Source organism: Heterodontus francisci, chromosome 36, assembly GCF_036365525.1.
Source record: "Heterodontus francisci isolate sHetFra1 chromosome 36, sHetFra1.hap1, whole genome shotgun sequence".
NCBI classification, from domain to species: Eukaryota; Metazoa; Chordata; class Chondrichthyes; order Heterodontiformes; family Heterodontidae; genus Heterodontus; species Heterodontus francisci.
Genome location: NC_090406.1, coordinates 52515388 through 52540617, shown reverse-complemented (window position 1 = coordinate 52540617; position 25230 = coordinate 52515388). Strand labels below are relative to the sequence as shown.

General features: G+C 47.2%; 1 protein-coding gene across 2 annotated transcripts; it reads left to right on the top strand.

Moving 5' to 3' along the window:
* The first annotated feature begins 4712 nt into the window (after positions 1-4712).
* On the top strand, positions 4713-25022 carry LOC137351825 (tetraspanin-3-like). Of its 2 annotated transcripts, XM_068016701.1 has the most exons (7): positions 4727-5309; positions 6104-6295; positions 6883-6957; positions 7713-7814; positions 9006-9158; positions 23975-24058; positions 24361-25022. In XM_068016701.1, exons 1-7 carry the CDS (start codon positions 5184-5186, stop codon positions 24442-24444), a joined length of 816 nt encoding a protein of 271 aa, XP_067872802.1. In that variant the 5' UTR covers positions 4727-5183; the 3' UTR covers positions 24445-25022. The 2 variants fall into 2 exon arrangements, with proteins under 2 accessions (XP_067872803.1, XP_067872802.1); XM_068016702.1 differs by lacking the exon at positions 7713-7814 and having other exon boundaries at positions 4713-5309.
* The last annotated feature ends 208 nt before the right edge of the window (positions 25023-25230 follow it).

Here is a 25230-nt window from a genome sequence, read left to right as displayed (position 1 = left end):
ACTTGCTGCCGGGGGAGGTGGTGGAAGCAGGTACGATAGTGACGTTTAAGAGGCATCTTGACAAATACATGAATAGGATGGGAATAGAGGGATACGGTCCCCGGAAGTGCAGAAGGTTTAAGTTTAGACAGGCGTCATGATTGGCACAGGCTTGGAGGGCTGAATGGTCTGTTCCTGTGCTGTATTGTTCTTTGTTATTTGACACCGTTTACTAGCACTGTAGCATTCAATGCACTCTCTGGGGGAAAGGTCATGCTTTTTCCTAGCAGAAGGGATTGGGTGGCCCATTGTATCCCTAAGTATGACGATGGGCTTACTCGCCTCACTCGAGGGGTATGGGGTCACTTTTACTCTGGACATAAAATCCTGGAAACTCTCAGGGATTTTGTTAAGTTTTTCCGCACTCTCAGCAATAGGTTTACTGGGTTTTACTGCCACAGTTAAAGCCACAGCCTGGTCTGCTGTGCTTCCCATCAGGGCCCTTTTTCCTGCACTGGCCTGGTGTACCCTGACCAATCCTATGGGTTTTCCCCATAACTTCCAGCAGTCAGCTCGAAGCTGACCTGCCTTGTTACAATGGAAACATACAGGCTTAGGTGGACTCCATCTTAAGTGGCCGTATCCATCGGTCGAAAGTAAGTTGCTTAACCCTTTTGAACTCAATGTAAATTTGCTCTGGCTGCTTTTGGGGAGTTCAGAAGTTTTGGCGGTACGCCTCCAGTACCAGCTCATACGCGCTCAGGATAGCATTTTTGGACATCTTGTAGTCTGATGAACTCTCGTCGGACAATGGGGAATAAACCTCACGGGCTTTTCCTGTTAATTTGCTTTGCAGTAGCAGGGTCCAACCTTTTAATAGCCACTTCAAATGTTTTGCAAGCTTATGGTATCAACTGGGAGAACTTTAAGAGCTCAGCACTTGATCTTGAACTAGGGGTAATTCCCTCACTAGCAGTGCCTTCACTAGGTACATTGGGTCATGCCCCATTCAGTTCGAGCTGCCTTAATTTAAATTCCCTCTCTTCCTTCCATTCCTGGAATTCTCTCTCCTTCTGGAATTTTAGTTCTAGTCTCTGCGGTTCCAACTGTATCTCGGCTAATGTTATTCTGTCTGTTTCAGATTCTATGCCTGTCTCTGGTTCTTCAGGGTCAATTTTAAAATGCTTGGCCACAAGTTCTAGGATTTCGGGTTTCCTAGTTTTTGGATGGATATTTATCTCTTAGTGCCTAGCTATACTCCTTGATTCTTCAACAGATAAATTGTCCCAAGTTATTTCACTCTGTTCTGGGAAGGTACTGGCCATGAATGTGGATATTTTAGTATTCTAGCAATGAAAACCACAAGAAAAATGGTATTGAAGTTTTTAAATTATTGCTAGGGATCAATTTGGTATCTCGCTTCCAATTTCTCGTTTGTCTTTGGTTTGATCGCAGATGTGAGCCCCCATATTTCTGTTATGGTGAGGCAAAGTGTTTTAAAAATTTATTCATTTTTATGGGGATGTGGGTGTCGCTGGCAAGGCCAGCAATTATTGCCCATCCTTAATTGCCCTTTGGAAGGTGGTGGTGAGCTGCCTTCTTGAACCACTGCAGTCCTTGTGGTGTAGGTACACCCGCAGTGTTGTTAGGGAGGGCGTTCCAGGATTTTGACCCAGTGACAGTGAAGGAACGGTGATGTAGTTCCAAGTCAGGATGGTGTGGGGCTTGGAAGGGAACTTGTAGGTGGTGATGTTCCCATGTATCTGCTGTCCTTGTCCTTCTAGGTGGTAGAGGTCAAGGGTTTGGAAGGTGCTGTCTAAGGACCTTTGGTGCATTGTTGCAGTGCATCTTGTAGATGGTACACACTGCTACCACTGTGTGTCGGTGGTGGAGGGACTGTATGTTTGTAGATGGGGTGCCAATCAAGCGGGCTGCTTTGTCCTGGATGGTGTTGAGCTTCTTGAGTGTTGTTGGAGCTGCACCCATCCAGGCAAGTGGAGAGTATTCCATCACACTCCTGACTTGTGCCTTGTAGATGATGGATAGGCTTTGGGGAGTCAGGATTAGAAGTAGAAGGGTTAGAGAGTAGTTGAGGAGAAAGTTTTTCACCCAGAGTGTGGTGGGGTTCTGGAACTCACTGCCCGAAGGGGTGGGAGAGGCAGAAACACTCATCGCATTTAAAAAATACTTGGCTATGCACTTGAAGTGCTGTAACCTACAGGCCCATGAACCAAAAGCTGGCTATTGGCACTAGACTGGATAGCTCTTTAACCAGCACAGACATGATGGGCCAAATTGCCTCCTTCTGTGCTGTAAATATCTATGATTCTATACCCTAAAGAATTTTATATGTTTCAATAGGTTCACCTTTCATTCTTCTAAACTCTTGGGAATATAGGCCTAGGCTGTTCAATCTTTCCTCACAGGACAATCACCCTGTTCCAGGAATGAGGCTAGTGAACCTTCCATTGCACTCCCTCGAAGGCAATTATATCCTTCCTTAGGTTAGGAGACCAAAACTGCTTACAGTACCCCAGATCTGATCTCACCAAGGCATAACATGATTGCAGTAAGACTTCTTTACTCTCATATTCCAATCCCTTTGTAATAAAGGCTAAGATACCATTTGCTTTTCTAATTGCTTGTGCTACCTGCAAATTAACTTTGTGATTCCTGTGCAAGGACACCCAGGCCCCTTTTATTACCAACATTTCCTAGTCTCTCACCATTTAAAAATATTCTGTTTTTCTATATTTTCTACCAAAGTGGATAACTTTGTATTTCATTATAGTATATGCCATCTATGTTTTCCCACCCAATAATTTAACCTGTCTAAATCCTTCTTCAGCCTCTTTGTGTCCTCCTCACAGCTTACTTTGTATCGTCAGTAAACCTGGAGACAGTACAGTCCATCCCCTCATCATTGATATAGATTGTAAATGGCTGAGGCCAAGGCAGTGATCCTCACACTGCCCCTTTATTTAGAGGCTGTTAATCCGAAACTATCTGTTTATTCCTATTCCGTGTTTTCTGTCTGTTAACCAATTCTCAATCCATATGAATATATTCACCCCGATCCCACAAGGTGAATTTACTGCATTACCCCTTGTGCAGAACCTGATTGAATGCTTTAAAAAAATCCAAATACAGCACTTTGGCCGATTGTATTGCTGCCTTGACCAGTTGATAAGACAGCGACCGGGGGCAGGGCAGGGCCGGGCCTGATGCCGGACACTGAGAGGCGGCCGGGCCGGGCCTGGTGCCGGACGCTGACAGGGGGCTGGGCCGGGCCAGGCCTGGTGCCGCACACTGAAAGGTGGCCATGCTGGGCCTGGTGCCGGACGTTGACCGGGGAATGGGCCGGGCCTGGTGCCGGACACTGACAGGGGGCGGGCCGGGCCTGGTGCCGGACGCTGACAGGGGGCCGGGCCGGGCCTGGTGCCGCACACTGAAAGGTGGCCATGCTGGGCCTGGTGCCGGACGTTGACCGGGGGATGGGCCGGGCCTGGTGCCGGATGCTGACAGGGGGACGGGCCAGGCTTAGTGCCGGACACTGACGGGGCTGGGCCGGGCCAGGCGCCGGACACTGACAGGGGCCGGGCTGGGCCTGGTGCCGGACGCTGACGGGGATGGGCCTGGTGCCGGACGCTGACAGGCGGCCGGGCCGGGCCTGGTGCCGGACGCTGACAGGGGGCCGGGCCGGGCCTGGTGCCGGACGCTGACAGGGGGCCGGACCGGGCCTGGAGCCGGACGCTGACAGGGGGCCGGGCCGGGCCTAGTGCCGGACACTGACGGGGACAGGCCGGGCCTGGTGCCGGACACTGACGGGGACAGGCCGGGCCTGGTGCCGGACACTGACGGGGACAGGCCGGGCCTGGTGCCGGACACTGACGGGGCCAGGCCGGGCCGGGTGCCGGACACTGACTAGATTAGATTAGATTAGATTAGAGATACAGCACTGAAACAGGCCCTTCGGCCCACCGTCTGTGCCGAACATCAACCACCCATTTATACTAATCCTACACTAATCCCATACTCCTACCAAACATCCCCACCTGTCCCCATTTTTCCCTACCACCTACCTATACTAGTGACAATTTATAATGGCCAATTAACCTATCAACCTGCAAGTCTTTTGGCTTGTGGGAGGAAACCGGAGCACACGGAGAAAACCCACGCAGACACAGGGAGAACTTGCAAACTCCACACAGGCAGTACCCGGAATCGAACCCGGGTCCCTGGAGCTGTGAGGCTGCAGTGCTAACCACTGCGCCGCCCTACTGACATGGGGCCTGGTGCCGGACGCTGACAGGGGGCTGGGCCGGGCCGGGCCTGGTGCCGGACACTGAAAGGTGGCCGGGCCGGGCCTGGTGCCGGACGCTGACCTGGGGACGGGCCAGGCCTGGTGCCGGACACTGACAGGGGGCCGGGCCGGGCCTGGTGCCGGACACTGACAGGGGGCCGGGCCGGGCCTGGTGCCGGACACTGACAGGGGGCCGGGCCGGGCCTGGTGCCGGACACTGACAGGGGGCCCGGCAGGGCCTGGTGCCGCACATTGAAAGGTGGCCGTGCCAGGCCTGGTGCCGGAAGCTGACCGGGGGCCGGGCCGGGCCGGGCCTGGTGCCGCACACTGAAAGGTGGCCGGGCCGGGCCTGGTGCCGGACGCTGACAGGGGGCCGGGCCAGGCCTGGTGCCGGACACTGACAGGGGGCCGGGCCGGGCGCCGCACATTGAAAGGTGGCCGTGCCAGGCCTGGTGCCGGAAGCTGACCGGGGGCCGGGCCAGGCCTGGTGCCAGAAGCTGACCGGGGGCCGGGCGCCCGACACTGACAGGGGGCTGCGCCGGGCCTGGTGCCGGACACTGATAGGGGGCCGGGCCTGGTGCCGCACACTGAAAGGTGGCCGGGCCAGGCCTGGTGCCGGACGCTGACAGGGGGCCGGGCGCCGCACACTGACAGGGGGTCAGGCCGGGCCTGGTGCCGCACATTGAAAGGTGGCCGGGCCAGGCCTGGTGCCGGAAGCTGACCGGGGGCCACACACTGACAGGGAGCCGAGCCGAGCCGGGCCGGGCCGGGCAGGGCCTGGTGCCGGACACTGATAGGGGGCCGGGCCTGGCCCGGGTTGCTGGGGCCCGCCCATAGCGGCCGCCCTCCCCGCTCACATTCCCGGCTGGTGCCGCCCCATTCCCCGGAACTTGTCGCCCGAATGGGGCTTCCGACACCCGAGGGTCGGATGGGACCCGGCGATCGCGGCCCAACCCCGGCCTCCAGTATGTGTGACTCCGGCCGGCTCTCCAAGCTGCTGCTGGCGCTGCTCGGGCCTCTGCTGACGGTAAGGCTGCAACCGGCTCTGCCTGGGCCCCGGGTTATGATCCGAGAGGTTAAAATCCCTTATACCCTCCCTCTCGGGGCCGGGCTCGGTCTGCCCCCGGGCCGGGCTCGGTCTGCCCCCGGGCCGGGCTCGGTCTGTCCCCGGGCCGGGCTCGGTCTGCCCCCGGGCCGGGCTCGGTCTGCCCCCCGGCCTTGCTCGGTCTGTCCCCGGGCCGGGCTCGGTCTGCCCCCGGGCCGGGCTCGGTCTGCCCCCCGGCCTTGCTCGGTCTGCCCCCCGGCCTTGCTCGGTCTGTCCCCGGGCCGGGCTCGGTCTGCCCCCCGGCCTTGCTCGGTCTGCCCCCGGGCCGGGCTCGGTCTGCCCCCCGGCCTTGCTCGGTCTGCCCCCGGGCCGGGCTCGGTCTGTCCCCGGGCCGGGCTCGGTCTGCCCCCGGGCCGGGCCGGGCTCTGCCACTTTCCCGGTTTGGTTTATCTGGATGGTGAAAGCCGGCTCTGTGATTGCCATCAACTCACTGCAGATTGAGCTTTAAGGGAGGAGGGGAAGCGGCTGTTGAGCCACCACACCAGCAGCATCCGAATCCCACCCTGTTCTCAGATGTTGTTATCCGCTGTCTATCCTTTTGGTACTCAGGGTATATAATGGGTTGGGAGCTGCAGCATTGCCAGTAGCGAGGGGTCTGGGTGTGAATTTCTAACCCTGGCAGGTGCACTGATAGTAAGGCATGGGCTGCCTGAGCCCGGCTGCAGTGTCTGGGTATCTCTTGGTCTTTCACATGCCAGTTTGTCTCTTGGTTCCAGGGCAGTGCAGTGGTGCCCATCCTTGGAGGATTCTTCTTCCTGTTGACCAACAGGTGCTACCGGCATTTCATTGGAAACGATTACCTGTTGCTTCCAGCCGGCCTCAGCTTTGCAGTCGGTGGACTGCTTATACTTACCGGGATCATTGGACTCTGCATCACAGTCAACCGCTCCCATTGCCAACAAGGAACAGTAAGTAGAGGCTGGGGATGTGGAAATGATAGGGACAGCAGGGATTCAATTAGAACAGGAGAGGGAGGTGCAACTCCTCACTGTTACTGAACTCTATTATTGATCGGTAATAGAGTTCAACAATACTGATTGTGTTACTGATTTAGTATTCCTGAAATATTATTAATCGGTGTTATTGAACTCTTACTGAAACTCTGCCGCTGATTGGTGTTACTGAACTCCATTACTTAACACATTACTGATTTGTTTTACTGCGATATGCTGGTCGTGTTTCATTTGCTATGCTGGTATGGTTTGCCGTGATATTCTCGTGTGATGTGCCATATTAAAACCAGTGGTTGGTGCACAGGCAGGAATGTGCAAGTACCGGACAGTATAAAAAAAAGTAGGTTATAAAAGTCTTTAAGAATAAGTTATTACAAAAATAAAACTGTGGAGAAGAGGAGTGAGTGGGGAGTGGTGTCGAGACTCTGTGTTCACCGCAGGACTGTGAATATGTTTTAGGGCTGTAGCTGCTTTCGTCTGAATAGTAAACCTTATCACCTCCCACTCTTCCTCTCTCTTACCCTCTCCTCATCCTTTCACAGTTCCAGTACTTGGTCCTGATTCTGTTTTGTCTGGAGGTGACTACAGGCACTCTTGGATACATCAACAGTGTTCGAGTGAGTATGGTGTCCTTTTAAATTCTCTTACAATGTCATCACCCTTGCATTCACCATGACTGTAGGTAGTGGTTGGGAGAGTTGGACAGAGACTGAACCTGTCTCCTCTGTAATCAAAGCCTGTTATGGTAACCCAAGCTGTGTTTCAGTGTCCAGCAAAGCAAAGTTAGGGGTTGAACCTATATTGTCACCTTTGGCCTTGTAGTAGTACTCTCGCCCCTGAGTGACAAGGTTGTAGGTTCAAGTCCCACTCCAGAGTATTGAGCCTACAATCTAGGCTGACATTTCCAGTGCAGCACTGAGGGAGCACTGCACTGTCAGAGGCGCTGTCTTTTGGATAATACATTAAACCACAGGTGATGTAAAAGATCCCATTGCATTGTTTGAAGAAAATTAGGTGATTTCTCCAGGTATCCTGGCCAATATTTATCCCTCAGCCATCAACTAAAACAAATTATCTGATTAATATCAAATTGCTGTTTGTTGGAGCTTGTTATGTGCAAATTGGCTGCCACGTTTGCAACACTATAAACAGTGACTGATGACAAATGCTGCCAGACTATTTTGCTTTTGTCTTCAAAAGTACTTATATGACTGTAAAGCACTTTGGGACATCCTGAAGTTGTGAAAGACTGATAGAGATGCAAGTTCTTTCCCCATTCCTTGTAGCTTGTGTTAGATCACGGTATCTCTCTCTCTCTGTGCCCCAGTGAGTCTCCAGCTGCTTGCTTTCTTTTGCTCTTCCTTTTTGCCAGGTAGAGTCTGCTGACCTGGATGCTTTTAATGAGATCTTCAGGAACTATAATGGGAATGACTCCACGATCGAGAGTGGGACAGTGGACCGGCTACAGCGACAGGTGAAACCCTACATCTGTAGACAGATAGATAGATTCCAGGATCCAACAGAGACAGAGTCCTGTCATAGAGTGGGCTATGACCAGAACTGGACACACTGCTCGAGGTGGGTCTGAGCAGACTGGACACACTGCTCGAGGTGGGTCTGAGCAGACTGGACACACTGCTCGAGGTGGGTCTGAGCAGACTGGACACACTGCTCGAGGTGGGTCTGAGCAGATCCCTGCACAATTTGATCACAACTTCAGTTTTGTGATGTAATTTAATATCCTATTGGTTGTATTGATTTGCTGCTGTTTGTTATTTGGACATTTTGAGCATTGTGTTTGCTGACACTCCCAGGTAATCTCTTGCAGCTTCATCCATTCCTTCCAATGTACAATTCATGTCTGCATTTAACTTCATCTCCTACTTCTCTGTCCACGTACATGTTGTTCCCATTTCATTCTGGCATTGTGCTGTTACTCATTCCACTGCTCCTCCTATTTTGGTATATTCTGAAACTTTGACCAATTTTTAGGAGTGTCTGAAGCCAGGTTACTGATGTAGTTCCAACATCAAGTCGTGGGCCACCTACTCCTTACTTCCCCCGCACCAACTCTGCCCATGGTTTCCTACCCTTCAACCAATTTCTTTTCCATTCTCAATATTTACCTTGGTTCCCACTCTTTTGAGAACTTCATGTGGTGATTTCTCAAATACATTCTGGTACAACATGTAGTAGGACTTTCCACAGCCCACTTAGGGAGTTACTTTCTCAAAGTTAATGGATGAGACTCAAAGGAGAATGCCGTCTCTGTAGAGACGATGAATAATTATTTTCCCCACGACAGTGGTACACTTACAGGTCAATAGAATGGAATTGTCAATGGGTTGGGAGAACTTGGGATTTGGTCCCTTTCTTTGGAAAAGAGAGATTGCCCTTTGGTCTTTCTCAGTCTATGTGCCATGAGCATCCTTATCTCTTGGTTCTTTCCTTGCTGTGCCCCCATTGCGCTTTCTTTTGTGCCCTCCCCTCACTCTCTCTGGGTCTGTACCCGTTCCCCTGCTTTCTCCCAGTCTGTGCCCTCCCCCCACTCTCCACCACCTATCTATGGCCTCCCCTCATTCTCTCCCAGTCTGTGCCCTTCCACCACTGTCTCCCTGTCTGTATCATGCTGTTGATGTGACAACTCTGTTTTGCTCCATTTCAGATGCAGTGTTGCGGAGTGACGAATTATACTGACTGGACACAGTTTCCGTGGTTCATTCAAAGCGGGAATGCTAGTGTTCCTCACAGCTGTTGTGCCAGGAATCTCTCAACCTGCACTGGAGATATGGAGGAGCCAGAACTGCTGTACACAGAGGTGGATGCACAACATGGTTAATTAAGGACCCAACTATACTGCACATAGTTACAGCATTGGTTAATGGGGACCAGGTTATACTGCACATAGTTACAGCATTGGTTAATGGGGACCAGGTTATACTGCACATAGTTACAGCATTGGTTAATGGGGATCAAGCTGTAACTGTAGACGCTTACACTAATTGATAATGGGGACCCAACTATACTGCACATGGTTACAGCGGTGGTTAGAAGGAACCTGACTATATTATACACCGTTACAGCAATGGTTAATGGGGACCAGACCATACTGCACAAAGTTAAAGGAGCAGAAGAACAGGTGGAGGCCATTCAGCCCCTTGAGCCTGTTTTACCCTTCAATGTGATAATGGTTGACCTAACTCCATATACTTGCCTTTGCCCCATATCCCTTAATACCTTTAGTTAACAAAGATCTCAGATTTTAAATAGCATCAATTGCTGTTTGTGGAAGTGAGTTCCAAACTTCCACCGCCCTTTTGAATGTGGAATTATTCCCCAATTTCACTCCTGAAAGTTCTGGCTCTAATTTTTAGACTATGCCCCCTCGTCCTAAACTCCCCAACCAGCAGAAATAATTTCTCTTAATCTGCCATTCTGCTCCCCTTAATATATTGAGAACTTCAATCAAATCACCCCTTAACCATCTAAATTCCAGGAATACAGTTCTAGTTTGTGCAGTCGCGCCTACTAATTTAACCTTTGGTGTGCAGGTATAATTCTGGAACATCTACACTGCATTCCCTCCAAGACCAATATATCCTTCCTAAGGTGTGGTGCCTAGAACTGCTCACAGTAACTCCAGGTGTGGTCTAACCAGGGTTTTGTATAACTGAAGCATAACTTCTACCCCTTTTGTATTCTAGTTCTTTACATATAAAAGACCAGAATTCCATTAGCCTTTTTGATTATTTTCTGCACCTATTCATGACATTTTAATGATCTATGTATCTGGACCCCCCACAAGTCTCTTTGGACCTCCACTGTTTCTAGCTTTACACCATTTAGAAAGTATCCTGTTCTATCCTTCTTGGGTCCAAAGTGGATGGTGTCATATTTGTATAAATGAAATCCATTTGCCATTGTTTTACCCATTCACTTCATACATTAATATCTCTTTGTAATTTTATGTTTCCATCAATGCTGCTTATGATGGTGCCTATCTTTATGTCTTTGGCAAACTTGGATTTATGGCTTTCGATCCCATCATCTGAGTCATTAATAAATACGGTGAATAACTGAAGCCCCAACACAGATCCTTGGAAGACACCACTAGTCACATCCTGCCAATTAGAATACCTGCCCTTTATCCCTACACTGTCTCCTGCTGCTCGACCAAGTTCCTAACCTGGTCAATAATTTGTCTTCAATTCCATGAGCTTTACCTTTATCAAACAGTCTCTTATGAGAGACTTTATCATGTGCCTTCTGGAAGTCCATATAAATACATCCATAGACATTCCCCTGTCCACTACTATAATCACCTCTTCAAAAAATTCAATCAGATTCTTCCGGCATGCTTATCCTTTACAAATCCATGTTGGCTCTCTCTGATCAGCTGAAGGTGTTCAGTCATTCTATCCTTAGTTATAGACTCTAGTTATTTCCCAGCAGCAGATCTTAGGTGAAATGGTCTATAATTCCCTAGTTTCTTTCCCTCCACCTTTCTTAAAGCTGTACACAACTGTAGCAGTGGTTAATGAGGACGTAGTTATATTGCACACAGTTACAGTATTTGTTAATGAGGACTCAGTTATACTGCACACAGTTACAGCAATGGTTAATGAGGACCAAGTTTTGTACAGGGAGGTTAATGGAGACATGATTATGCTGCATGGTATCACATGGTTAATGGGGAAAAAGTTAGACTTCATTCTATCATACAGATAGATTAATGGAGCCAGGGCTATGCTGAATGGTATCACATCTGGTACAGATTGTTGTCTCTGATATCAAACAGTAAAATCAAATCAAGTTCCATTAACAATGTTATTTTACAAGTTACCAAAGTGGTTTTGACATTGTTTCAGTGCATACTGGCACTAAGATGGTGAATGGGATCAATGTCATTCTGAGCATTTTTAATTGACTGGTTAATGGGGAGAGGAAAGACTGCACACTGTTGCAGGGATGGTTAATGGGAACAACAATAACTTGCAATTATATAGTGCCAGAGTAAAATAACCCAAGGTGCTTCAGAGATGTGTTATCAAACAAAACTTGACACTGAGCCATGTAAGCAGATATTGGGACAATTAACTGGATTAGTTGATAAATTCCCTGGACCAGATGAGCTACATCCCAGAGTATTGAAGGAGGTGGCTATAGAGATAGTGGATGCATTGGTGGTTTATTTTCAAAATTCTATAGATTCTGGAATGGTTCCTGCAGACTGGAAAGCAGTAAGTGTAACCCCACTATTTAAGAAAGGAGGGAGAGAGAAAACGGGGAGCTACAGACCTGTTAGTTTGACATCAGTAGTAGGGAAAATGTTAGAATCTATTATAAAGGATGTGATAACAAGACACTTAGAAAATAATGATATGATTGGGCAGAATCAACATGGATTTATGAAAGGGAAATCACATTTGACAAACCTGTTGGAGTTTTTTGATGATACTTGCAGCATAGATAAAGGAGAACTAGTGGATGTGCTGTATTTGCATTTTCAGAAGGCTTTTGATAAGGTCCCACACAAGAGGTGAACAAAATGTGAGCACGTGGGATTGGGGGTAATATACTGCAAGGGATTGAGAACTGGTTAACAAACAGAAAACAAAGAGTAAAAATAAATGGTCATTCTCAGGATGGCAGGCTGTTACTAGTGGGGTACTGCAAGGATTCGTGCTTGGGCCAGAGCTGTTCACAATCTATATAAATGATTTGGACAGGGGGGCCAAATGTAATATTTCCAAATTTGCTGATGACACAAAACTAGGTGGGAATGTGAGTTGTGAAGAGGATGCAAGGAGGCTTCAAGGGGATTTGGACAGACTAAGTGAATGGGCAAGAACATTGCAGATGGAATGGAATGTGAATAAGTATGAAGTTATCCACTTTGGTAGAAAAAACAGAAATCCAGAGTATTTCTTAAATGGTGAGAGGTTGGGAAGTGTTGATGTCCAAAGGGACCTGGGTGTCCTTGTTCATGCTTGCAGGTGCAGCAAGAAATTAGGAAGGCAAATGTTGGCATTCATTGCAAGGGGATTTGAGTACAGGTGTAAAGAATTCTGCAATTGTATAGAGCCTTGGTGAGACCACACCTGGAGTATTGTGTGCAGTTTTGGTCTCCTCATCTAAGGAAGGATATACTTGCATAGAGGAAGTACAACGGAGGTTCAGGTAAATTGGAATTAAAGATTGGCAGGAAAACTGTAACTGAGGCATCTTGACAAATAAATAAATACGGTCCCCGGAACTGCAGAAGGTTTTAGTTTAGACAGGCATCTGTGCTTTGCTCTTTGAACAATGGACTGACTTTAAAGAGGAGATAGTTCGAGTATAGTCAAAGTACATTCCCACAAGGGGGAAAGGTAGGGCAAACAAATCCAGAGTCTCCTGGATGACGAAAGAAATAGAGAGTAAGACAAAGCAGAAAAAGGGTGCATATGACAGATGTCGGGTGGATAATACAATTGAGAAACAGGCTGAATGTTGAAGGTTCAAGGGGAAGTGAAAAAACAAACCAGAGAAGCAAAGTGAGTATGAGAAGAGACTGGCAGCTAACATAAAAGGGAATCCAAAGGTCTTCTATAGGCATATAAGTGGTAAAAATAAAAGGTCAGTTAGGGAGTTAAAAGGGGATTTACACATGGAGGCAAGGGACATTGGCTGAGGTACTAAATGAGTACTTTCATCTGTCTTTACCAAGGAAGAAGGTGCTGTCCAAGACATGGTGAAGGAGAAAGTAGTTGAGACACTAGATGGGCTAAAAATTGAGAAAGTGTAGGTATCAGATAGGCTGGCTGTACTGAAATTTGACAAGTCACCAGGACTGGTGCGATGCATCCAAAGATACTGAAGGAAGTAAGGGTGGAAATTACAGAGGCACTGGCCATAATCTTCTAGTCCTCCTTAGATGTCAGAGGACCAGAAAATTGCAAATGTTACACTCTCTCTTGTTCAAAAAAGGATGTGTGGACAAGCCCAGGAACTACAAGTCAGTCAGTTTAACCTCGGTGGTGGGAAAGCTTTTAGAAATGATAATGCAGGACAAAATTAACAGTCACTTGAACAAATTTGGATTAGTTAAGGAAAGCCAGCATGGATTTGTTAAGAGCAAATCGTGTTTAACTAACTTGCTTGCATTTTTTGATGAGGTAACAGAGGGTTGATGAGGGTAATGCATTTGATGTGGTGAACATGGACTTCCACTTTGAGAAAGTGCCACATAACAGGCTTGTCAGCAAAGTTAGAGCCCATGGAATAAGAGACAGTGGCAGCATGATACGAAATTGGCTGAGTGATAGGAAATAGAGTACTTGCGAATGGTTGTTTTTCCCGAGGGGTCACTGTTGGGACCCCTGATTTTCTTCATCGATGTGTATGTTATATATTAATTACCTAGACTTGGGTGTGCAGGGCACAATTTCAAAGTTTGCAGATGAAACAAAACTTGGAAGTATTGTGAATAATGAGGAGCTTAGTGATAAACCTCAAGAGGACGTAGACAGGCTGGTGGAGTCGGCAGAGAAGTGACAGATAAAATCTGATGCAGAGCAGTGTGAGGTGATTCATTTTTGGTAGGAAGAACAAAGAACAAAGAAAATTACAGCACAGGAACAGGCCCTTCGGCCCGCCAAGCCTGCGCCGATCCAGATCCTCTATCTAAACATGACGCCTATTTTCTAAGGGTCTGTATCTCTTTACTTCCTGCCCATTCATGTATCTGTCTAGATACATCTTAAAAGACGCTATCGTGCCCGCGTCTACCACCTCCGCTGGCAATGCGTTCCAGGCACCCACCACCCTCTGTGTAAAGAACTTTCCACGCATATCCCCCCTAAACTTTTCCCCTTTCACTTTGAACTCGTGACCCCTAGTAATTGAATCCCCCACTCTGGGGGGAAAAAGCTTCTTGCTATCCACCCTGTCTATACCTCTCATGATTTTGTACACCTCAATCAGGTCCCCCCTCAACCTCCGTCTTTCTAATGGAAATAATCCTAATCTGCTCAACCTCTCTTCATAGCTAGCACCCTCCATACCAGGCAACATCCTGATGAACCTCCTCTGCACCCTCTCCAAAGCATCCACATCCTTTTGGTAATGTGGCGACCAGAACTGCACGCAGTATTCCAAATGTGGCCGAACCAAAGTCCTATACAACTGTAACATGACCTGCCAACTCTTGTACACAATACCCCGTCCGATGAAGGAAAGCATGCCGTATGCCTTCTTGACCATTCTATTGACCTGCGTTGCCACCTTCAGGGAACAATGGACCTGAACACCCAAATCTCTCTGTACGTCAATTTTCCCCAGGACTTTTCCATTTACTGTATAGTTCACTCTTGAATTGGATCTTCCAAAATGCATCACCTCGCATTTGCCCTGATTGAACTCCATCTGCCATTTCTCTGCCCAACTCTCCAGTTTATCTATATTCTGCTGTATTCTCTGACAGTCCCCTTCACTATCTGCTACTCCACCAATCTTAGTGTCGTCTGCAAACTTGCTAATCAGACCACCTATACTTTCCTCCAAATCATTTGTGTATATCACAAACAACAGTGGTCCCAGCACGGATCCCTGTGGAACACCACTGGTCACATGTCTCCATTTTGAGAAACTCCCTTCCACTGCTACTCTCTGTCTCCTGTTGCCCAGCCAGTTCTTTATCCATCTAGCTAGTACACCTTGGACCCCATGCGCCTTCACTTTCTCCATCAGCCTACCATGGGGAACCTTATCAAACGCCTTACTGAAGTCCATATATATGACATCTACAGCCCTTCCCTCATCAATCAACTTTGTCACTTCCTCAAAGAATTCTATTAAGTTGGTAAGACATGACCTTCCCTGCACAAAACCATGTTGCCTATCACTGATAAGTCCATTTTCTTCCAAATGGGAATAGATCCTATCCCTCAGTAACTTCTCCAGCGGCTTCCCTACCACTGACGTCAGGTTCACCGGTCTATAATTACCTGGATTATCTCTGCTACCCTTCTTACACAAGGGGACAACATTAGCAATTCTCCAGTCCTCCGGGACCTCATCCGTGTTTAAGGATACTGCAAAGATATCTGTTAAGGCCCCAGCTATTTCCTCTCTCGTTTCCCACAGTAACCTGGGATAGATCCCATCCGGACCTGGGGACTTGCCCACCTTAATACCTTTTAGAATACCCAACACTTCCTCCTTCCTTATGCCGACTTGACCTAGAGTAATCAAACATCTGTCCCTAACCTCAACATCCTTCATGTCCCTCTCCTCGGTGAATACCGACGCAAAGTACTCGTTTAGAAACTCACCCGTTTTCTCTGACTCCACGCATAACTTTCCTCCTTTGTCCTTGAGTGGGCCAATCCTTTCTCTAGTTACCCTCTTGCTCCTTGTATATGAATAAAAGGCTTTGGGATTTTCCTTAACCCTGTTTGCTAAAGATATTTCATGACCCCTTTTAGCCCTCTTAATTTCTCGTTTCAGATTGGTCCTACATTCCCGATATTCTTTCAGAGCTTCGTCTTTCTTCAGCCACCTAGACCTTATGTATGCTTCCTTTTTCCTCTTAGCTAGTCTCACAATTTCACCTGTCATCCATGGTTCCCTAATCTTGCCATTTCTACCCCTCATTTTCACAGGAACATGTCTCTCCTGCACGCTAATCAACCTCTCTTTAAAAGCCTCCCACATATCACATGTGGATTTACCTTCAAACAGCTGCTCCCAATCTACATTCCCCAGCTCCTGCCGAATTTTGGTATAGTTGGCCTTCCCCCAATTTAGCACTCTTCCTTTAGGACCACTCTCGTCTTTGTCCATGAGTATTTTAAAGCTTACGGAATTGTGATCACTATTCCCAAAGTAGTCCCCTACTGAAACTTCAACCACCTGGCCGGGCTCATTCCCCAACACCAGGTCCAGTTTGGCCCCTTATTGAGTTGGACTATTTACATACTGCTCTAGAAAACCCTCCTTGATGCTCCTGACAAATTCTGCTCCATCTAGACCTCTAACACTAAGTGAATCCCAGTCAATGTTGGGAAAATTAAAATCTCCTATCACCACCACCCTGTTGCTCCTACATCTTTCCATAATCTGTTTACATATTTGTACCTCTATCTCACGCTCGCTGTTGGGAGGCCTGGAGTACAGCCCCAACATTGTTACCGCACCCTTCCTATTTCTGAGTTCTGCCCATATTGCCTCACTGCTCGAGTCCTCCATAGTGCCCTCCTTCAGCACAGCTGTGATATCCTCTTTGACCAGTAATGCAACTCCTCCACCCCTTTTACCTCCCTCTCTATCCCGCCTGAAGCATCGATATCCTGGGATATTTAGTTGCCAATCATGCCCCTCCCTCAACCAAGTCTCAGTAATAGCAATAACATCATACTCCCAGGTACTAATCCAAGCCCTAAGTTCATCTGCCTTACCTACTACACTTCTTGCATTAAAACAAATACACCTCAGACCACCAGTCCCTTTGCGTTCATCATCTGCTCCCTGCCTGCTCTTCCCCTTAGTCACACTGACTTCATTATCTAGTTCCTTACAGGCTTTCGTTACTACCTCCTTATTGTCCACTGACCTCCTCATTTGGTTCCCATCCCCCTGCCACATTAGTTTAAACCCTCCCCAACAGTGTTAGCAAAAGAACTCCCAAGGACATTGGTTCCAGTCCGGCCCAGGTGTAGACCGTCCAATTTGTAATAGTCCCACCTCCCCCAGAACCGGTCCCAATGTCCCAGAAATCTGAACCCCTCCTTCCTGCACCATCTCTCAAGCCACGCATTCATCCTGACTATTCTTTCATTTCTACTCTGACTATCACGTGGCACTGGTAGCAATCCTGAGATTACTACCTCTGAGGTCCTACTTTTAAATTTGGCTCCTAACTCCCTAAATTCTGCTTGTAGGACCTCATCCCGTTTTTTTACCTATGTCATTGCTGCCTATGTGCACAATGACAACTGGTTGTTCACCCTCCCCCTTCAGAATGTTCTGCAGCCGATCTGAGACATCCCTGACCTGTGCACCTGGGAGGCAACATACCATTCGGGAGTCTCGTTTTCGACCACAGAACCGCCTATCTACTCCCCTTGCAATCGAATCCCCGATGACTATAGCCCTTCCACTCTTTTTCCCGCTCTTCCGAACAGCAGAGCCAGCCACGGTGCCATGTACCTGGCCACTGCTGCCTTCCCCTGGTGAGCCATCTCCCTCAACAGTATCCAAAATGGTATACTTGTTTTGGAGGGAGATGACCGCAGGGGACTCCTGCGCTGCCTTCCTGCTCTTTCTCTGCCTTTTGGTCACCCATTTCCTTTCTCCCTCAGCAATCCTCATCTGCGGTGTGACCAATTCGCTAAACGTGCTATCCACGACCTCCTCAGCATCGCGGATGCTCCAAAGTGAGTCCATCCGCAGCTTCAGAGCCGTCATGCGGTCTAACAAGAGCTGCAGCTGGACACACTTCCTGCACGTGAAGGAGTCAGGGACATCAGCCGTGTCCCTGAGCTCCCACATTGAGCAACAGGAGCATGACATGGGTCTGAGATCTCCTGCCATTTTTAATCTTAAACTTAACTTAGTTAAATGAAAAAGGAACAAAAAGTTTTTACCAATCACACGATAAAAAAAAAATAGAAATAGAAAAAGCCTTACCTTATCTACACACCACCGAGTCCTTTTTTTTTTTGGTTAGAATGAGAGGAGGCAATATAAAATTGTGGCGCAGTGGTTAGCACCGCAGCCTCACAGCTACAGCGACCCAGGTTCAATTCTGGGTACTGCCTGTGTGGAGTTTGCAAGTTCTCCCTGTGTCTGCGTGGGTTTCCTCCGGGTGCTCCGGTTTCCTCCCACATGCCAAAGACTTGCAGGTTGATAGGTTAATTTGCCATTATAAATTGCCCCTAGTATAGGTAGGTGGCAGGGAAGTATAGGGACAGGAGGGGATGTGGTAGGAATATGGGATTAGTGTAGGATTAGTATAAATGGGTGGTTGATGGTCGGCACAGACTCAGTGGGCCGAAGGGCCTGTTTCAGTGCTGTATCTCTAAACTAAACTAAAACTAAAATAAAGGGTCCGATTCTAAAAGGGGGTGCCATAACAGACGGACCTGGGGGGTTGGGGTAATTGTGCACAAATCATTGAAGGTGGCAGGGCAGGTTGAGAAAGTGGTAAATAAAGCATGCAGGATTTTGGGTTTTATAAAAAGAAGGAAGTTATGATAAACCTGTATAAAACGCTGGTTCGGCCTCAACTGGAGTATTGTGTCCAGCTCTGAACATTACGCATTAGGAAGCATGTGAAGGCATTAGAGAGGGTGCAGAAAAAAATTTACAATAATGGTTCCAGGGATGACTAATTTCAGTTACGTGGATAGATTGACAAAGCTGGGGCTGTTTTCCTTGGAGAAGAGAAGGTTGAGAGGAGATTTGATAGAGATATTCAAAATCATGAGGGGTCTGGACAGAGTAGATAGAGAGAAACTGTCCCTATTGGTGGAAGCATCGAGAACCAGAGAACAGTGATTTAAGGTAATGGGGGGGAGGCGGGGAGAAGCAACGGCGACATGAAGAAAAACTTTAAGATAGCAAGTGGCTAGGATCTGGAATGAACTACTTGAGAGTGTGTTGGAGGCAGATTCAATTGAGTCCTTTTAAAAGAGAATTGGATAAGTATCTGAAGAGAAAAAATTTGCAGGGCTATGGGGAAAGGTGGGGAGTGGGACTAGGTGATTTGCTCTTGCAGAGAACCAGCACGGACATGATGGGCCAAATGGCCTCCTCCTGTGGTGTAACCATCCTCTGATTCTATGATACATAGCACAGAAACAGGCTATTCGGCCCAACCAGCCCATGCTGGCTCCACGCGTGCCTCCTCCCATCTTTCCTCATCTAAATCTATCATATACTCATCCTTCAAATGTATCTACATTATTCACTTCAAATACTCCCTGTGGTAGTGAGTTCCACATTCTCACCACTCTCTGGGTAAAGAAGTTTCTTCTGAATTCCCTATTGGATTTCTTGGTGACTGTCTTATATTGATGTCCTCTAGTGGAAACATTCGCTTTGCATCCACTGTATCAAAACCTTTCATAATCTTAAAGACCTCTATTAGGCCACCCTTCAGCCTTTCTCAAGAGAAAACCGATCCAGCCTGTCCATCCTTTCCTAATATGTGTCCCCATGCATTTCTGGTGTCGTCCTTGTAAATCTTTTCTGACCCTCTCCAGTGCCTCTATATCCTTTTTTTATAATATGGCGACCAGAACTGCGCACAAGTGTGGTCTAACCAAGGTTTGATATAGGTTTAGCATAACCTCCCTACTTTTCAATTCTATCCCAGTAGAAATAAATCCCTGTGCTTGGTTTGCTTTTTTATGGTCTCATTAACTTGATTAGTGATCCCTTTGTTTCTCTACCCACCTAGACTTGCACCGTCAAATTTTTTTTTTTATTTGTTCATGGGATGTGGGTGTCACTGGCTAGGCCAGCATTTATTGCCTATCATTAATTGCCCTTGAGAAGGTGGTGGTGAGCTGCCTTCTTGAACTGCTGCAGTCCATGTGGGGTAGATACACCTACAGTGCTCTTAGGAAGGGAGTTCCAGGATTTTGACCCAACGACAGTGAAGGAATGGCGATATAGTTCCACGTCAGGGTGGTGTGTGCTTTGGAGGGGAACTTGCAGGCGGTGGTGTTCCCATGCATCTGCTGCCCTTGTCCTTCTAGGTGGTAGAAGTTGTGGGTTTGGAAGGTGCTGTCGAAGGAGCCTTGGTGAGTTGCTGCAGTGCATCTTGTAGATAGTACACACTGCAGCCACTGTGCGTCGGTGGTGGAGGGAGTGCCAATCAAGCCAGCTGCTTTGTTCTGGATGGTGTCGAGCTTCTTGAGTGTTGTTGGAGCTGTACCCATCCAGGCAATTGGAGAGTATTCCATCACACTCCTGACTTGATCCTTGTAGATGGTGGACAGGCTTTGGGGAGTTAGGAGGTGAGTTACCCGCTGCAGGATTCCTAGCCTTTGACCTGCTCTTGTAGTCACGGTATTTATATGGCTATTCCAGTTCAGTTTCTGGTCAATGGTAACCCCCAAGATGTTGATAGTGGAGAATTCAGCAATGGTAATGCCATTTAATGTCAAGGGGAGACAGTTAGATTCTCTCTTATTGGTGATGGTCATTGCCTGGCACATGTGTGGCACGAATGTTACTTGCCACTTATCAGCCCAAGCCTGGATACTGCCCAGGTCTTGCTGCATTTCTACACGGACTGCTTCAGTATCTGAAGCATCATGAATGGTGCTGAACATTGTGCAATCATCAGCGAACATCCCCACTTCTGATCCTAGTCCCATCCCAATCTTTTTTTATTGATGTGCCTGTAAAATATTTTACTAGTTTATTTTATGTTCCTTGATAATTTACTTTCAAAATTCCTCTTTGCCTTCCTAATTTAAAATTTTTTTTTCTTCTAATCGCTTCGTATTCTCTCAACATGCACTCCTCTGCTATCTATGTACTTAATATATGCCTCTGTTCTAACCCTCAGTTGTTCCCTTATGTCTTTATTTATCCATGGAGTCTCACTAGTGTTTGGTTTGTTCTTTCCTTTTAGCGGAATATATTTTTCCTGCACTCTGTTTCCCGTTGTTGTTCTACGTCACTCTTTACCGGTATTGTTGCCCATTTAATTTTCCCCAGTTCTATTCTCAGCCCCGCACAATCAGCATTTTTCCAATCTATTAACCTTTTTTCATACTAATGTCCGTCTCTATTATTATCTTAAAGCATATTATATTATGGTCACTATTGGTTGGATGTTCCCCTACTTTTCCTTCTCTTATCTGCTCTGGTTCATTCCCCATTACTAGATCCAATAGTGAATTTTCCCTTGTTGAGATTTTTACATATTGGGTTAAAAGGTGTCCTGTACACACTGTCGGAACGCCATTCCCTTATCTCCTTTACCTACCTCTTCTGTCCATTTAATATCAGGGTAATTGGAATCCCCCATGATGATTATTCTATATTTTTTTTATTCAATTCCCTAATTTGTTTGCATATTTCTTCCTCCTCCCTTTCACTATTGATCTGTAGATTATACCTGTTAGTGTGATTGATCCTCTATTATCTCTTATAGATTCTATTTCTGTCTTGCTGATAGCTGCACCCCTTTTTCTCCTGCCATTGTGTTCTACCAAATAAGTAGTTACTCCACCTTCCCTTTTTTCCCCTCTGTCTTTTTTCTTAACATATTTGTTATACCCTGCAATGTTTAATTCCCAGTCCTGATTTTTCTGTACGCTTGGCTCAGTAATCTATACTGTCTGGTTCCTTCTAACACATGATTGCCTTGGGTTCCCCTGTTTTATTACACTGTGTGCATTGCTGTACAGACATTTAACTCTTTTTTTTTTTAAATAAGATTTCCTCTCTCTTTATATTTAACCATCTTTTTAGACTGCTGTTCCATTAACTCAGTTTATTCTCTTGCTAGCAATGTCCTCCCTTACTTTATTCTTTCCAATGTACTTCCCTGTTTTGTTACATTTAGGCTGCTTACATTTCTTGTAGATCCCTCCCCCATCTTAGCCTTTGCTACCTCCCTACTTACCCTTTCCGCTAGGCCACGGGTCCCATCCCGGTTCAGGTGCAGCCCACCCCATCACTACAGCTCCTTCCTGTCCCAGAACTGGTGCCAATGTCCCATGAAAAGGAACCCCTCCTTTCCCACACCAGCCCTTGAGCCACATGTTAACTCTGCTCATCTGGCTGCTCCTTTGCCAATTTTCATAATGCTCGGGCACTAATCCAGAGGTTATGACATTCCAGGTCCTGCTTCTTGTAGGGTTGCAAGAGATTACAGAGATAGGGAGGGGTGAGACCATAGAGGAATTTGTAAACCAGGATGGGAATTTTAAAATTGAGGCATTCCTGGACCGAGAGCAAATGTATAAACGAGCACAGGGGTGATTGGTAAACAGGAGCTCGTACGAGTTAGGATATGGGTAGCAGAGTTTTGAATGATCTCAAGTTTACGGAGGGTGGAAGATGGGAGGCCGGGCAGGACAGCATTGGACTAATCAAGTCTAGAGGTAACAAAGGCATGGATGACAGTTTCAGCAGCAACTGAGCAGAGGCAGAGTTGGGCAATGTTATGGAGGTGGAAGTAGACAGTCTTCGTGATATGTGGTTCAAAATTCAGCTCCAGTTCAAATAAGGCAGCAACGTTGCAAATGGTCTGGTTCAGCCTTAGACAGTTACTAGGGAGAGGGATGGAGTTGGAGGCTAGGGAATGGAGTTTGTGGTGGGGACCAACAACAATGGCTTCCATCTACCTACTATTTAGTTGGAGGAAATTTCTGCTTATCTAGTACTGGATATGGGACAAGCAGTCTGACAAACCAGAGCGAGTGGAGGGGTTGGGAGAAGTGGTGTTGAGCTGGAACAAGTCGTTAGAGTTGGATAATGGGACACACTGATACTGTGATAGATAATGGAGACATTATGATACTGCATGCTGTTGAAGAAATGGTTATTGAGGAGAGTGTTATGCACTTTGTTAGAGATGGTTAATGAGGACATGGTGATACTGCATGCTATTACTGCGATGGCTAATGCGAATGGGGTCATACTGCATATTGTTACAAAGATGGTTAATGGGGACAGAGTCATAATGCACATTCTTACAGAGATGGTTAATAGGGACAGGATCAAACTGTGCACAGTTACAAAGATGGTTAATGGGGACAGGATCAAACTGTACATTGTTACAGAAATGCATAATGAGGACAGGATCAAACTGCACACTGTTATGGAGATGGTTAATAGGAACAGGATCAAACTGTGCAGTTACAGAGATGGTTAATGGGGACAGGATCAAAATGCACGCTGTGCATAGATGGTTAACAGGGACAGGTTCAAACTGTGCACTGTTACAGAGATGGTTAATGGGGAGGGGGTCTAACCCGCATACTGTTACAGAAATTAAGGCCTGGCTACCCGAACCCGACTAGACCCGACTGCACGTGTCAGGGTCAGGTCGAAATTCCGAGTTCAGCATTCGGACTTGGGTCGGGTTGGGCTGGACACTGCTTCCGGGAAGTCACGGGATCAGGCTTACCCATGATTCCCCACAACTCCAGCTGCAGGAATAGCCTGCTGCTGGAATGGATGAAGGAGGTTCGGGTCGGGCACGAAATAAAATTAAAGGGCTCGGGACGGGTTTTAATTTAATACCCAAGCCAGGCTTTAACAGAAACGGTTAACAGGGACAGAATCAAACTGTACACTGTATGGGGATGGGGTGAAACTGCACAGTTACAAAAACCTTTAATGGGGACAGGGTGATACTAAATACTATTACAGAGATGGTTAATGGGGACAGGATCACACATATAGTTAGAGATGGTAAATCAGGATGGGGTCAAATTGCCTGTTATTCAGAGGGTTAATGGAGACAGGTTCTACAACAGTCAGTATCAAGGTACCACTGTCTGGTAAAGAGTTACTCATCATGTGCTTGTGGTGCCCACACTGCTGCTTACTCTGAAGATAGCTTTGATTTCAACAGCACGGGTATCTGCTTCGAAGTAATATCAGTCTGTTTTTGCTTTCCAGGGCTGCCTCCTGACCCTACGAGATCAGCTGTGGTGGATCTTCCTGTTCACACTGGGCTGGGTCATTGCTGCTTGCTGTTTGCAGGTAATTGCAGATAGAGCGGGGGAATGGGAATGATTGGATTGCTCTACAGAGAGCAGGCACGGACTTGATGGGCTGAATGGCCTCCTGTGCCGTAATGACCTTATGACTCTCTAGGAGGAACTAGTGCTAAAGTGGAGTGACATCACCACCTAGACTAATCCACTCACTGCCTGGACCCGGGAGATCCCAGACTAATCTCAGTGTAGCCCCTGCGATGCACTTGATCACAGTGAACCAGAGAATTTGAATGTTCAAAGTTTGTTCATTTTTACTTTTTATTGAAAGTTCTTTTCTATTTTCAGAGCCTGGGAGCTTTGATCATCTGTCTCCTGATGAATTCTGATCCTGCTCCATACGAGCTGTTGAACAATGTCAACTTCTCCTAATAAAGGAAGCTGTCTGACTCCCTACCACTAATCCAGGCACAAAGCAAGCTCCTATCTTCAACACGAACCAGGATCCTGCAGGAGACACCATCTACAAATTACTGCTGCAAGACCTGTCTGCCCCCAAAACAGTGACCCCCATAGGTAGTGACCGCACAATCCAGTAACCCCTTCATCTCCTGTCCTGTGATCCTCCCCCATCCAGTAACACCCCCTTGTCCAGTGACCATACCATCCTGTGACACCCCACCCATACTTCCCCGCCCTTCCCAATACAGTGGCCACCCCCTCTCTGCTGAGCAAACACACCGCATCCGTCCCACCCCGCCACTGGAAAGTGCCCCCGCACACCTGTACGAAACTACACCAGAAACACTGGCGTCATCTCTTTGACTGTTCAATGATCTCCAGGGTTCTGTTTTTGTATAATACTTTAACAATCTACACACTGACACGCTACTCTCACAGAAGCTGAGCAGTCCTGTGGAGGAATCATCACTTGGTTTGATGTAACATATATCTTAATTTGAAATGTGTATATCTAACTGTGAGCAGCAAATAAAATTCAATAAAAGTGGGATTTGCAGTGTATTATTCATGCTGATCATTAATGTTAATCCTAATGTCTATTGATATTGTGTTCAGTCCCCACCATCAATAACTAAACGTTGGCAACTAGTTGTTGCTTCCATGATACTATCTGGGATCTGGTAACTCCTGTAAATAACAATTGTCTCGAGCTGGTACAAGGACCAGGGGATACAAATTTAAGGTTTTGGTGTGGGA

Bases quoted from the DNA above. Each gene is read 5' to 3' on its own strand.
- LOC137351825 (XM_068016701.1), top strand. From the start codon at position 5,184: ATGGGGCTTCCGACACCCGAGGGTCGGATGGGACCCGGCGATCGCGGC. The intron at 9,159-23,974 runs GTGGATGCACAA...TTTGCTTTCCAG, and splicing joins CAGAACTGCTGTACACAGAG to GGCTGCCTCCTGACCCTACG. The intron at 24,059-24,360 runs GTAATTGCAGAT...TTCTATTTTCAG, and splicing joins TTGCTGCTTGCTGTTTGCAG to AGCCTGGGAGCTTTGATCAT.